Source organism: Elephas maximus, chromosome 16 (genome assembly GCF_024166365.1).
Source record: "Elephas maximus indicus isolate mEleMax1 chromosome 16, mEleMax1 primary haplotype, whole genome shotgun sequence".
Classification (NCBI taxonomy): domain Eukaryota; kingdom Metazoa; phylum Chordata; class Mammalia; order Proboscidea; family Elephantidae; genus Elephas; species Elephas maximus.
In genome coordinates, this window is record NC_064834.1 from 18610970 (window position 1) to 18624532 (window position 13563).

The 13563-nt window shown below is 48.2% G+C and overlaps 1 protein-coding gene across 3 annotated transcripts in view; it reads right to left on the bottom strand.

Annotated features, from left to right (window-relative positions):
• HK1 (hexokinase 1) overlaps window positions 1-13563 on the bottom strand; it is an 83051-nt gene that overhangs the window by 50199 nt on the left and 19289 nt on the right. For 2 of the 3 annotated variants that reach the window (XM_049855789.1, XM_049855788.1), the window contains exon 2: window positions 9102-9264. In XM_049855789.1, the coding sequence (XP_049711746.1) occupies window positions 9102-9264 (163 nt within the window). Of the gene's footprint in view, window positions 1-9101; window positions 9265-13563 lie in introns of those variants that run through there. The other variant, XM_049855790.1, reaches the window with a different exon arrangement.

A 13563-nucleotide genomic window follows, 5' to 3' on the forward strand; every position in this document is an offset into this window, starting at 1 on the left:
ATTTGTGGGAAAATTTGGCCCTGACTGTCTGTTCGGCTGTTCAAATCAGCTTCAGGTTTTCTGTGGGCTCCCATCAGAATCCTCATGCTCATGCTGCTTATACCCCCACCAGGTTAAAAACTAAGCTCAGTATGAGGTGGTTCCTCTCGGCAGGGTGCTAACAGAATACCCAAAACACTCCATTCTAACATCAGCTAACACTGAGCCTTTCTGCACGCCAGTGACTAAGCGCTTTATAGGTATCATTTTATTTTTTATCTTCTCAACCTTAAAAAGCAGGTACTGTTATGATCCCCATTTTACAGGTGAGTAAGTAAAGGCTGGGAGAGGTTAGGTACAACTTGCCCAAAGCACACAACCAGCAAGTGGTAGGAGCAGAATTTGAATCCAAAGCCCAAATTCATAACCAAACCGTTAGGTAAAACTGCTTCCTGGCCAGGCCTGAGGACAAGGATCCCCATGGATGTCAGCAGAGTGGGACTTCCGCTCACCAAGGATGGCTACGTATCTTTCCTGGGGTTCTTGTCAACATCCACGACTCCTCTGAATATATCCGTGCAGCTTTTATTGCTGTTTTGCTTCGTTCTTTAATGAAGACAATAAAAACTCAGTCTGGTAAACAATTCTAAAACCACACGTGCATCGGGAAATAACAGGCACAAAAGTGAAGGCCGTGTTAGGATGAAACGATAGCTGCTTTTTGTTGGAAAATTTTCAGTTAACTCATTTAATGTTCTAAAGTTTCAATAAGCATTTATTTAATGTTTTACACTGGCTTTTCATCCTAACTTTTAAAAATAGCATGGGGAATTTGGTCCCTACTTTTTCTGATGCCAGTCCAGACAGATGTTTCATTTTAGGTTGAATCAAAGGCCTACAGAGAACGCAGGTTCACACTGCTGAAACTCCAGGGGATGGCGGCCGGCCACGGACTTCTGCTCACTGGTGTGAGGTAAAGCTGGCAAGGGTTCTCAGGCCCTCATCCAGGCAAGAGGTCAGGTTTCAGGCAGCACCCTCACAGGACCTAGGCCTGAAGTTTTTCAGGTAGGATACATGAAAAGTGACCTTGACTGCCTGCAGCCCCAGGGCGGGCCGGGGCTTAGGGGTGTCTGGAGCTGGCCCACACCTCTGCAGCTCCTCGAGGAGCCCATCCCACCCCAACCTCCCACCGTGGGCTGCCCCCAGCTCTTCACTACTCCTTTTGAAAAATGCACAGGTCAGTGGGGTCACAGGGTGTTAAGATCAGAGAAGAAAGGTGTCAAGACACTGTTAAATGCTGGACACTCTACACCCCTGCAAGTGGGGGCTGATGGACTGAGGGGACTTGATACAGAGCCCCTGAAGGCAGTCACAACACGTCATCTCACGCAGTACCCTCTCAGCTCCTGGCCCTTACCTGAGCAGTGACCCTGGTTCCACTTGAAGGCTGCATTTTGTGATTTCTAAAAAAAGTGACATTTGGCTCCTCTTCTGAAAATCACATTTGCAGCTCAGGAGGTGTGGGACAAACATTAACTCACCTTCCTGGTTTAAGGATGAGGAAGATGTAACCATACCAACTGAGTAACTTCCTCCTGGTCACACCTGTGGGAAGGCCAGGGCGACCTCTCCCTACTTTCTCTTAGTATACTTGCAAACACTGTGATGCTAATTACTTTTTATAGTAGACTCTGATCTCCCTCTGTTGGATTATAAACAACTTGAAGGCAAGGGCAATTCAACATGCTCACCTCTCTCCCCGCAAGTACTGAGTCCCACACACAGCAGGCAATCAGTAAATGCATGCTACTAGCTCAGTAAGAACCGCATAGCCAAATGCAGTCTTGTTCAGTCCCATACTCTGCCGGGCAAAGGACACCAGGGAACAGTTTATGGCAAGAGCAACAAGATTTCTGGTAAACTTTTTGGTATGCGTAGCATCTCTCTAGAACCTCCTCTCCTTCCCCCATTTTTCATCCATGAGGTTGGGGGTGGGGGTGATTCTCTGCTCTGGTTTTGGAGATGGCCGTGTGCATGTCCAGGCATACCCAGAGTCATCCATCTTGGCCACTGTGATTGGTTCAGAACAGGCACATGACACAGGTTAGCCAATCATCACCCTCTTCACGAATTTCACTGGTAGGTAAGATTTTTTTTTTTTTTTAAGGAGCCCTGGTGGTGCAACTGTTAAGCACTCAGCTGCTTAATTCAATATAAAGGTTGGTGGTTTGAACCCGCCCAGAGGCAGGCAATCTGCTCCCATAAAGATTAAAAATAAAGATTACAGGCTAGAAAACCCTACGGGGCAGTTCTACTCTGCTACATGTGGTTGCTATGAGTCGAAATCGACTTGACGGCACCTAACAACACAGGGACAAGGAGGCCTTGAGTGGCATAAACAGATAAGCGCTTGGCTACTAACCAAAAGGTTGGCAGTTCCAATCCACCCAGGTGCCTTGGAAAAGAGCCCGGGTGTTCTGCTTCTTAAAGGTCACAGCCACTGAAAACCCTATGCACAATTCTACTCTGAAACACACGGGGTTGCCATGAGTTGGAATTGATTCAACGGCAACTGGGTTTTTTTTTTTTTTTTGGTGGGGGACAAGATGTGCTCTTTTCCCTGGGATTGCTAGCTAGAAGGCCAGATGTCAGGTTAGGGCTGCGGGGCTATCTCTGCATTAAGAGAAGAGTTGGCCTAAGAATGAGGCCACATAAGGAAAGCAGGGCTGTCTAAAAGAATAAGAGACAGGTGAGTCCCTGGATGCAGAAATCAACTTACAACTGGACTTCCCCGTGATGTGAACCTAAAATTTTCCTTTTGTGCTTAAGTTAGATTTCTTTCAACTAACCAGAAGGCTCCGAAGCTCAATATTCTTTATTAGGGAATGAGTCCTCCAAATACCTAGCTGCCCTCCGTAAGAAAGGGGGCCCACTATCCATGAGTTAATCTCCAGCTGGTTTCCCAATTCAAAGCTGTGGTGTCCAGATACCACACAGCAGAGGAATCAGAGATGTGGCCTGTGGGCTAACCCACACTTTATTAGCCCAGTGGGTGGGGTTCCATGGTGGGGATGGAGCAGCCTGCCTTTGCTTCCCCCTTTTCTCTGCCTCCTCCCCCTATAACATCTCAGGGATGCTAGAGAATTATGAAATACTCCAGATCCTTCCTCTAACGGCTGGGAATACACATTTAAATCTGATAGGTGGAGGTCCTCTGCCTAGCCATAACAGTTAGGAAAGATTCCCAAAGAAGTCTTACAAAGTCAGTTATTAAATTACAGTGATGATGACGATGATGAAGATGACAAGAGTTTAGTTTCCAAAGCATTTTCATTTGATCCTTTTGATAGTCTTGTGGGGCAGGAAGGGTAGGGATCACCACAACCATTTTATAGATGAAGAAATGGAGGTTCAGCAAAGTTAAATAACTTCTCCAAGGTCAAACAGTGGCAGAGCCAGGGATTAATCCAATGTTTTGGATTTATATCTTATTCTTGTATTTTTTATATTTTAGTTTTTTCATTTAACTTCAAGGTAGCCTCTTCCTGCTGCAGCAGGCTGCCCTCCACAAATCTTTGGCCTTGAATTTTGTTCTTCTTAGTGGTGTCTCCTACTTGTGACTTCTTCCCACATTTCCCACTTCCAGTGAAGCCAGGAGAACCATTCCTCAAGAGAAGGCTCATTACACACAACATGTGAAGGGCTCCTGGCAACTGGCCACTTTCCAACAACAGCCATTATTACCAAATAATGGAAAGCAAACACGGGCACAGATGTCACTCTCGAGGCCAGGTCTGTGCTTGAATACAAGGCAAACAAAAACTCCGCCTTCGTGAAATGCCCATCTTTGCCCTGCTTAAATGAATTACTTCTGCACACCAGGTACAAAGGCATTCCCTCCCATCTGCAGTCCAGCTACTCGATGAGAATTCTCTGCCTTCATCAAGAACCCAATTCTGCTGTCGTAACTCAGAACACGTTCGTTTAGAACACCAGACATTCAGAGAACTTGCAAGATAATTCGTCAACATTTCCAGATAAGGAAATGAGACAGAAAAAGGTAACCGACCAGCCCAAGTGTTGTGGGCAAAAAGAAAAATTTCCCTTCCTTTACCTGGAAAGAAGGAGCCCTGGTGGCACAGCAGTTAAGCAGTTGGTTGCTAACCAAAAGGTTGGTGGTACAAACCCACGGGCCACTCCTCGGGAAAAAAACGTGGCAACCTGCCTCTGTAAAGATGACAGCCTTGGAAACCCCATGGGGCAGTTTTACTCTGACCTATAGAGTCGCTATCAAATCAGAATCATCTTGGTGGCAACACATTTGGCTGGAAAGTAGTACTATGTATATCCAAACAAAAACCTAACCTGTTGCCTTCAAGTCAATTCCGACTCATAGCGACCCTATAAATCAGTGTAGAAGTGCCCCATTGGGTTTTCAAGGAAAGCCTGGTGGATTCGAACTGCTGACCTTTTGGTTAGCAGCCAAACTCTTAACCACTTCATCACCAGGTTTTCCATGTATATCCAGGGCCCCGAGATAACTGTGACCACGCTGCAAATCATTCTGTTTTGCACGAAACAAGATAATGGTCCCATTCAAGCTTTCAGCAAACACTTTCTGAACTTGTCCTATGCTTGGAACCATAAAGCACAAAGAAATACCCAACTGTGTTTACCCTCAAAACGCTTATGATGGAACTGGTAGTCACAAGATCCTAAGCGATAAATGAGAGGAGAGAAAAGAGGCGGTTTCATGAATGAGGGAGAGTGAGCTGCGTCTGCTGAGAGATGCTGCACACAGCAGGGCCAACTCTCCCCCAGGAGCCCTGGCCACTCTGAAGAGGGACTTCTATTTAGCCAAGTCACCAGTGTTAAAAGGTTTCAATGTTTTCCTTCTCTTATTTATTATTCATACCTTTCCTACTTCAAAAAGGATTTGCAGCAGCTAAAAGCACTTCAGGATAAAAAAAACATATATAGATTACTTAAGAGCAACAGAAGACAAACCACTACCCATAAAAAATGACCAAAAGGGGAACAACTGAATAATAAAAATCAGCTGATCCATTTCTGGAAAAATCAGTAGAAAAAGGTCAACAGATTAATTTGAAGCCTCGGAGTCCACCATGCCAGGGTCTAGGTGCACCAGGGAAGGAATGGTTTGCTTCTCCCTCTGCCTTGGAAGTCTGTAGTGTAATGGATCACTTTTATATGGCCTTTCCTGCCAAGGTCTTGTAACTCCCACAAAATGACTAGATGGGAATATCGAAATAAGGTGCTTGTGGCCCACCAAGGGGACTGGACAGCTTGCTAATAATGAAAATAAGGTGTGTGGCACCCTTGTGGGGGTAGGACCATGCAAATAAGGTGTATGGGAACCCTAACGAGGGGATTAGTCAGTTTTGCCATCGCACTAGGCTTAAAATGAGTCATCCCAGAGTGGAAAGGGTAGACCTCACTACCACCAAGAAGAAATGGAAGCAGAGCATGTCCCTTGGACCTGGGGCCCCTGCGCTGAAAACCTCCTAGACCCAGGAGACAGAAAGCTGTAACACCGGAGACAGCACAAGATGGCGAAAAGCGGCAGCAAACACAGCAGAGAACTGGCAGCAGCAGAACCAGGAGACCAGCAAGAGACTGCACGGTGAGCTTCCCAGCCCACGGAGCAAGAAAGCTGAGCTTCTTTGGGCAGGAGGCTTGCTGGTGGAGTGGGGTGCCTCTAGGCACTTCGCGGAGCTAGGCTCACCAACCCATTGAGCTAGAGATCTGAGCACCCTCAGGTTGAAGCTTATTGGAGGAGTGGGATGCCTCTGGACACTTATCAGTGAAGCCAAAGAGCTTTGTAACACTTGCCTGAGAGCAAAGGCCAGGCCAAGGAGTCAAGGGTAGAGAGGCTGAGGGCTGAGAGGCCTGCCTGTAGGCATGGCCAAGAAGCTGTCCTGAGCCGTTCCTGAACCTGAATTATAACCTAGTACTTCCCTAATAAACGCTATAACTGTGAGTATGGTGTGTGAGTTGTGTGTGGCCATTGCAATGAATTATCAACCCCAGCAGAGAAGCAGAGCATGCCATGAGAGGGATGGCTGGTGTCAGAATTGGTAAAGATGGCAGAGAGAGGAGGCATGTCTGACCACCTCCTGGGAATCCGCCTTAGGCTGATGTCAGTGGTGATTCTCTCTCCTGTCCCTTGTGAAGTTAGACGCGGAGGTCTGACAACACTGCCGCCCTGCCGTTTTTACAAAGTCCAATCACCACTTAACTATTAAGGGTGTTTCTCTACCACATGGAACTCCAATTTATCCCTTGGTGGTTTGGGATTACCACTAATTCTGTCGCTGACTAATTACTACAGATGCAGCAGTGATTAACATTTCAAAAAGGGAGCAGCACCACGGACTTAATTATTTTGGAGACCTGCCTTCGATGACTCCTCCTGGTGTTTGGTGGACAAAAGAATGTGGGGCAGGGCGAGCTGATGTGGAGGCACTTCCCACAGGCCTAGGATGGCGCAGGTATGGAGGCCTTGGCATCACTAGCAATCTCTCTCAGGGGCTGTAGGAACTGTTCCAAGGGTAGCAGAGGCCCAAGTCACATGAACTAAGCCCACCTATAAATATCAGAAACCGCCATGGGAGAAGGGCTGCAAGGTGGAAGAAGCAGTCAGAGGGTAGAGGCCTGCGGGAGTAGGGCAGGGGAAGGGTGTTGAGTGCAGGCAGGCAGATCCAGGCCCTCTGGGCACAGGCAGTGGGCCTATGAGGTTCAGGTTTTTGGTTTTCCCTCCTTCTCTGTGCTCCTGAGAGGCCCTAAGCACTTGACCCCATCAGCACTGGAGGGGAGAGGCTCCAAAGGAAGCAAGGAGCCCAGATTTCAATTCTGCAAACCCTAGGACAGGATCTCCTAACAGGGGTGTACTACCATACATGTCATCTAACGTAAGACACCACTGCTGAGACACATCATTAGTTTATGTAACACTAAGAAAGAAAAAAGATGCTGCCAATGAGAATTTTAAGATGCAATTGTTGTACCATGCATCACTGATTTCAGAGATACTCAAATGAAAAAAGAATGAGTGTCTGAAAGTAGATGCAATGTGGTAACAGACATTTGGGAAAAAGATCAAACAGGTCTGGGAAAAAGGCGTCAAGCCGAGTTAAACAGGTTTTTTTCCTGCAGGCCTTCTCAGGGCCTTTACTATGTTTGTGCCTGTTACGAAGCTCTAAGAGGGGGCTGGAGAATGTTGTATTTCCCCAGTGAATATGAGTTCTGGGCCTTGTTTTAAGAAGTAGTCAATGCGGGGCGGAGAGGGGAGGCGGGGGCAGGGAGGCAAGTAGCTAGATTACACTTTGAGACCCTCAGCCCTGGAAATGGTTTGTGGAGAGTGAGGGAGAGCATCCCCTGCTGACACATGGTCCAGGAAGGGGGCTGGCTCAAGCAGGGTTCAGGAGGAAAGGGAAGGCGTCTCCTCCTCAGACATGTCTGCCCTGAGCCAGCCACACAGGATTCGGGGCCCCCACAGGGCCCGGCTATCATCTGTATTCTCCCAAACAACGGTGTAGCAGGTGCCCTCCTGGGAGCTGCCCACATCCAGCTTCTTTCCTCTCTCAGCTAGAAGCAGGACACAAACACACCCCTCCTATGGAACTCCGGCAATCCTGGAAAGGCTCAAGTGCTTCTAGATGCGGGCTCCATCCAGGGCAGGAGAAAAAGAAAGGCGTGAACCAAAAAGGCCTCTCGGGCCCAGCTGGAGACATCAGAACTGCAGTCAGTGGACCCCACAGTCCGGTCACTCTGCTGGCCGGAGTCTCTTTGACAGTTATTAAAAAGCTAAACTGCCTGATAACCAAGACCTCAAGGAAGACAAAAGAAGGAAGATTTATAAGTAGGCAAAAAAACTTCCGAGATATAAATGCCAAGGTGTGTGCAGGAAGCGAGCCGCACCTGCGTCCGCTGATGATAGACTAAACAGGGCACCCCCACCACTGGGGTCTAATGAGGGCCAGGGCTCTGGCAGGCTTCTAACAGCCAAGCTACAAGCAGAGCAGAGCCTTCCCACTGCAGCCAGTCGGCTCCAGCACACAGAGCACCTGGCCAGCCTTGGTGACCATCAGCTGCAACAGCTGCAGTTCTCCTGAGGTCTGTTTTGTGTGCTGCATCCAAGATGCCCCTCATCATTGCTTTGAACAAGAGCTACCAGAGTAGGGAGGAAACAGTGGGAGCGGGTGAGGGCCATACTCACAGGGTGTGTACTCACAACCCCAAGAGAAACTTTTCTTCCTCTTGATCTCTCTCCTCATATCTTACGCAACCTAGACCACAGAGCACAACTCTTGAGCGGGATTCCTGAGTGTGACAAACCAGGCAGGCACGGCACAGATGCCTGCAAACTAGTAACTGCAGGGCAGCCAGGCAGAACAGCCTCCACAGGCAGGCCAGGCTGTGCCCTCCTGGCCTCCACTCCAGCAAGTGCAGGGGCTGATGCCACCCCTGGGGAGCAGGACTCACAGTCCTCAGCAAGCAACCGACTCTCCACTGTGGGGCAGGAGCTACAGGGATGCAACTCAGAGATTAACTGTTTTTTCAAATCCACTTCTCCTCTCCATTTTTCTGCTTTGGGGGCTACCTTGATTCAGCATGTATGTAATTTGTTCAAATGGGGACTTACATCTTACCTCTGAATCTGAGACCCACCTGGGCACTAGGATTGCTACTTATCTATGGTACTGTAGGGAGGCTTAGGTGCCCTGAGAGAAGATTTTCCTCAAATGAGTCCTTCGATTGTTCTAGAGCCCTTCATGTTCTGGAGACATCAGAACAACCCAAACAGTATCTATAAGGCCCGTAAACACTAAGCTTTCTGAAGTATCAAAAGCCACTGGACAGGCTGATGAAGGCAGGTCCACCCATGGTTTCCCCAGGCCTGGCATATGGTAGGTACTCAAAAGACATCAGATGAATGGATGGATGGGAGAACAGATGGATGGAATGGTGAATAAATGAATGAATGAGTGGATGAGAAAATGAATTAATGAATAAACTAACAAACAAATGAGTAAAAGTTAGAAGGATGGTTTCACAGAACACTTGGTCCTTGGAGCCCAATCTTTGGGAGGGAGACTCACCTGAACCATCAGGAATGGACCTTACAAATGTTGGCAACATCTTGATTGTGGCTGTTGGATTAGAATCCCGGGAGAGGCCACTCTTCATCTCACTCCTGAAGCGAGCCATGATATCCAACAGAGTTTCATCGGATAACCGCATGGTATAGAGATACTTGTCAATCTGGGGGAAGAATGAGAAGGAAGGAGAGTGAGGCTGATGGAGGTCATTTCAGTTCAAGTCTGGCTGGGGCAGGACTGCGTAATGCCTCTGTCCTGGCAGAGACAATGCAGTTCCTGCTGGCACTGAGACACTCACGCTGGCACATCAAACAATGGGAGTATATCAAAAGAACTGAAACATCATGCTGAGTGAAAGAAGTCAGTCACAGAAGGACAAACACTGTATGAATCCACTTACATGAAGTATCTAGAATCAATAAGTATATACAGACCGAGGTTAATTAGTGGTTACTAGGGGCAGGCAGGTAGGAGGGGAAAGGGAGACTCATTGCTTAGGGGACTCTGAGCTTCTGTTACAGGTGATAAAAGAGCAAAACAACATGGGTCACTCAACTGCCATTAACTATGTGACCCAGCACAGGCTTGCAAATGTTAAGCCCTAGTTTCTCACCTACGAAATGAAGAGCTGGAACCAGATGGTCCCCAAGATTCCTTCCAATCCCGGAATGGTACATGGACACTGCCCTTCAAGTCTGTGATGGGTTTCCTCAAGTACCAGAAGCACCTCCAACCTCAGCATGACTTCTTCCCCGCCATGAGAGGCAGTCCATCCTCAGATGGATGGCTGCGTGGCAGAGCTTGAGAAAAGGGCTCTGGTGCCAGCCACCTGGGTTCAAATCCCAGCCCCACATTTGATAGTTATGTGAATTTCAGTTTCCTCAACCAAAAAACTGAAATGATAAATAACTTATGGGATGCTGTGAAGGTCAAATGAGATCAAGAAGCAAAAAATACTGGCCATTATTATTCATGTGAGACAGTGGAGCCAGTGGATTCTCCCTTCCAGCCCATCTTCCACACCATCACCACCTCAGTCTTCTGAAAGTAAACCCTAATCCATGCACTCGCCTGCTTAATGTCACAATGTCTCTCATCTCTGAGGCATCTAAACTCCTGCAGGTTTGGCTCCACACCCTCTGAACTCCAGTTAAACCACCTCTGCCATTCCTGGTAGGTGCTCTGGGCTTTCCTGCTCCTGTTGTCACCTCTACCTGAAATGCCCTTCTCTAGCCAGCCATCTAAATCTCACCTACAAATACCACCTCCTCCAAAAGACATCCGAGTCCCTCAGGCTGCAGCTGTCACTCAGCACTGCACCCCTCGGCACAGTCTCGCCTGGATCATGGCTCCCGCACCTGTCACCTCACTGTGTCAGTGCTTCCTTCACCTTGGCCTCCCCAGCACCTCACGGGAGCCGTGCACACAGAGCTCCCAGCAATGCAGAGGCAGATTTATGACCTGACAAGCCTGCAAGGACCTTGATGCAGGTTTGCTCAGGTTACTGGCATCTCATGCTCACTTTTCAGGGTGGCTGGAAACGTCCTGACTCAAGGACAGAGTGTCCCTAATCCTAGATCACTTCTGCATATTTTGGTCCTCAGTAGCCTTCTCGCTCTGGTCTCCATGCCTCATGCTCCCCCAGCCCTGCCTGCTCCCGGCCTCACAATCAGGACACTGACAAGGGTCCCCAATGTCCTCTGTGACCAAAGACAATCCCTGCCCCCACCACCAATCTCTTCTACCGCAACTACCTTTTCCTTCTCCCTTTGTGACAAAACAAAACAAAGATGGGCAATCATAAACCACCTAGAGCTGCAAAAGAAACTGCCAGAATCACAGCCCTAAGAGTAGAAGTGTCATGGATTGAATTGTGTCCCCCAAAAATATGTGTCAACTTGGTTAGGCCATGATTCCCAGTATTGTGTGGTTGTCCTCCATTTTGTGATTGTAATTTTATCTTAAAGAGGATTAGGGTGGGATCGCACCATCCTCACTAAGGCCACATCCCTGATTCAATGTAAAGGGAGTTTCCATGGGGTGTGACCTGCACCACCTTTTATCTTTCAAGAGATAAAAGGAAAGGGAAGCAAGCAGAGAGTTGAGGACTACGTACCACCAAGAAAGAAGCAGTGGGAGCAGAGCCTGTCCTTTGGACCCTAGTCCAGGAGAAGACTGACGAGAAGGACCTTCCTCCACAGCCGACAGAGAAAGAAAGCCTCCCCCTGGAGCTGACACTCTAAATTTGGACTTCTAGTCTACTGGACTATGAGAAAATAAATTTCTCTTTGTTAAAGCCATCCACTTGTGGTATATCTGTTACAGCAGCACTACATGACTAAAAGGCCTACACCCAAGGCTGGCACCATGGGGCACCTGATTAGCAGTCCTTGCCAATGTGGTGCCAGCAATCTGGTGGGGAAGCGGTGGTCTCGATACCAGAGTACAGGACTGCTCTCTTCCTTTGGAGACACTTCTGACAAAGTAAAAAAAAAAAAAAAAGAATAGTCCACTATAAATGATCTACACAGAATCAATTTTAAAGTAGTTTTTAAAAAAAGTAGTGCATGAGTGGCCATGGGACCAACTGGGGCCAACCGAGCAAAGTCAGAGAAGACTTCCTGGAGGGGTGATGTCAGAAAGTGCTTCCAGTCACAAGTAAGAGCAGGTGTGAGGCCAAAGATGAGGAAGGGTGGCTTGTCCAACGAACAGAAAAAAATTCAATCCGGATCAAGCACTGTAAGAAGTAACTGGAAAAACTGTTAAGAGGTAGACTGTGCAGGGCCTATCAGCCATGTAAATGAACTTAAACTTGATCCCAAGGCCAAAAGCGAGGCTCGGAAGGGCTTTGATAAGAATACAGCAATGAGATTTGTGTTTTAGAAATATCAAGCTGTCTGTGGGTGGAGAATGGACAGGCAGGAGCAAGATCATGTAAAAATAGTAACATTACTATTCTAGCATTGTGGACAGGTTTTTACTATCGCACTCATTGCTTTACATCATGATTGTCCGTTTACTGACATATCCATCTTCTCCGCTACTGTGAATTCCCCAGCAAAGGAAATGTGTTTACTGTACCTTGGGAACTCACCCAGTGTTGTCTAACACGGAGGAGGAATTCAAATAATGTCAGCTGGATGCTAGAATAATATCTTCTAATTATATCAGGGTTTACCATATACCAAGTGCTTTCAAATAAAGCAAGTTATTTAACCTTCAAAATGACCCTGTCGGGGAGACGTTCTTAATCCCCATTTTACAGATGCAGAAACTGAGGCTCTAAAAAGCTAAGTGACTTGTTCAAAGCACACAGCCAGGGAAGCCAGTGCTTCTATCAGGAGGCTACTCCCTACAATTATCCCTATCCCTAGAGGAAAGCTGGTCCCCTCACTCTGTACAGAGCAGGCCCAAGTGAAGCCATTGTGGTTTTCTAGCTAGACAAGAAACTTCTAGAAAAGATGGGGTTCTTGGTAGCTCTTAGGCCATCCTGCCTCCTAATGCGAGGTGCAGCTTAGCACACACTGATCTAAGAATCCTGGTTTTTTTAGGACAGCCGAGCCAAGCCTAAACAGAGCTTAGAAGCTCAAACAAGAAAATAGGTTGAGGGCAGAGAGGACGACCTGGCTTCCAAGCTTCTCTATAAGAGGGGCTTCCCCTGTCTTGTCCAGGTTCAGGAATCATCGTGTGGTGTCACCCTTCCCGGAAGAGATGTGGAAACTGGGGCCAAAAGGGAGTATTGTTTAGGTTCGTGAATCATCACATGGCACAACCCATCTTGGAAGAGGTGACGAAACTAGGGACAAAAAGGGGGTATGACTTGGGCAGAGCTGGAACTGAAACAGGGCTTCTTGGATTTCATGTGAATTGAGGAAGACTGAAGGGAAGCCCTTCCCACTGGTCCTTGAGCGGTGAGGAGAGAGGGGCCTTTGAGCAGCGTAGATCCTGGGGCTGGGGCTAGTGAGGAGAGAAAGCACCCCCTCTAGTATCCCCACGCCACCCAGCCAGGCAGGTATCTGGTGTGAAACTCAGCAAATATGCACTGCACGGAGTGTAAGAGGTCTGGAAGCATCAGAGCCAAGCACACATCCAAGAGAGGTTTGCAGAAGATCCTCAGAGTGCCCAGTGCTGTGCTGACCATAAGACCTCCTTCCCTTGTTCAGGTCAACTTCCCTGGCACCTGGCCAGGCTGCCTCTGCCATCGCCCTGCCCCTGCCAGCCTGGGAAAGAGGCCGAGAATGAGCGGCGGAGGGTGGAAGGAGGAAGGCAGGGCAGAGGGAAAATCACCACTGCCCATCTGCGCCAAGGCTGCACTCTCCAAGAAAAGCGGGGAGAGAGCAGCTCTTCCTTACAGAAGAGAGGGCCAGAAGCCCAGGAGAGGAGAGACTGTGGGAGGGATGCAGCCAGGAGAAGGCTGACTTCTGGGCCTTGGGGATTTGGCCCACGTCTGTGGCCCTTCAAG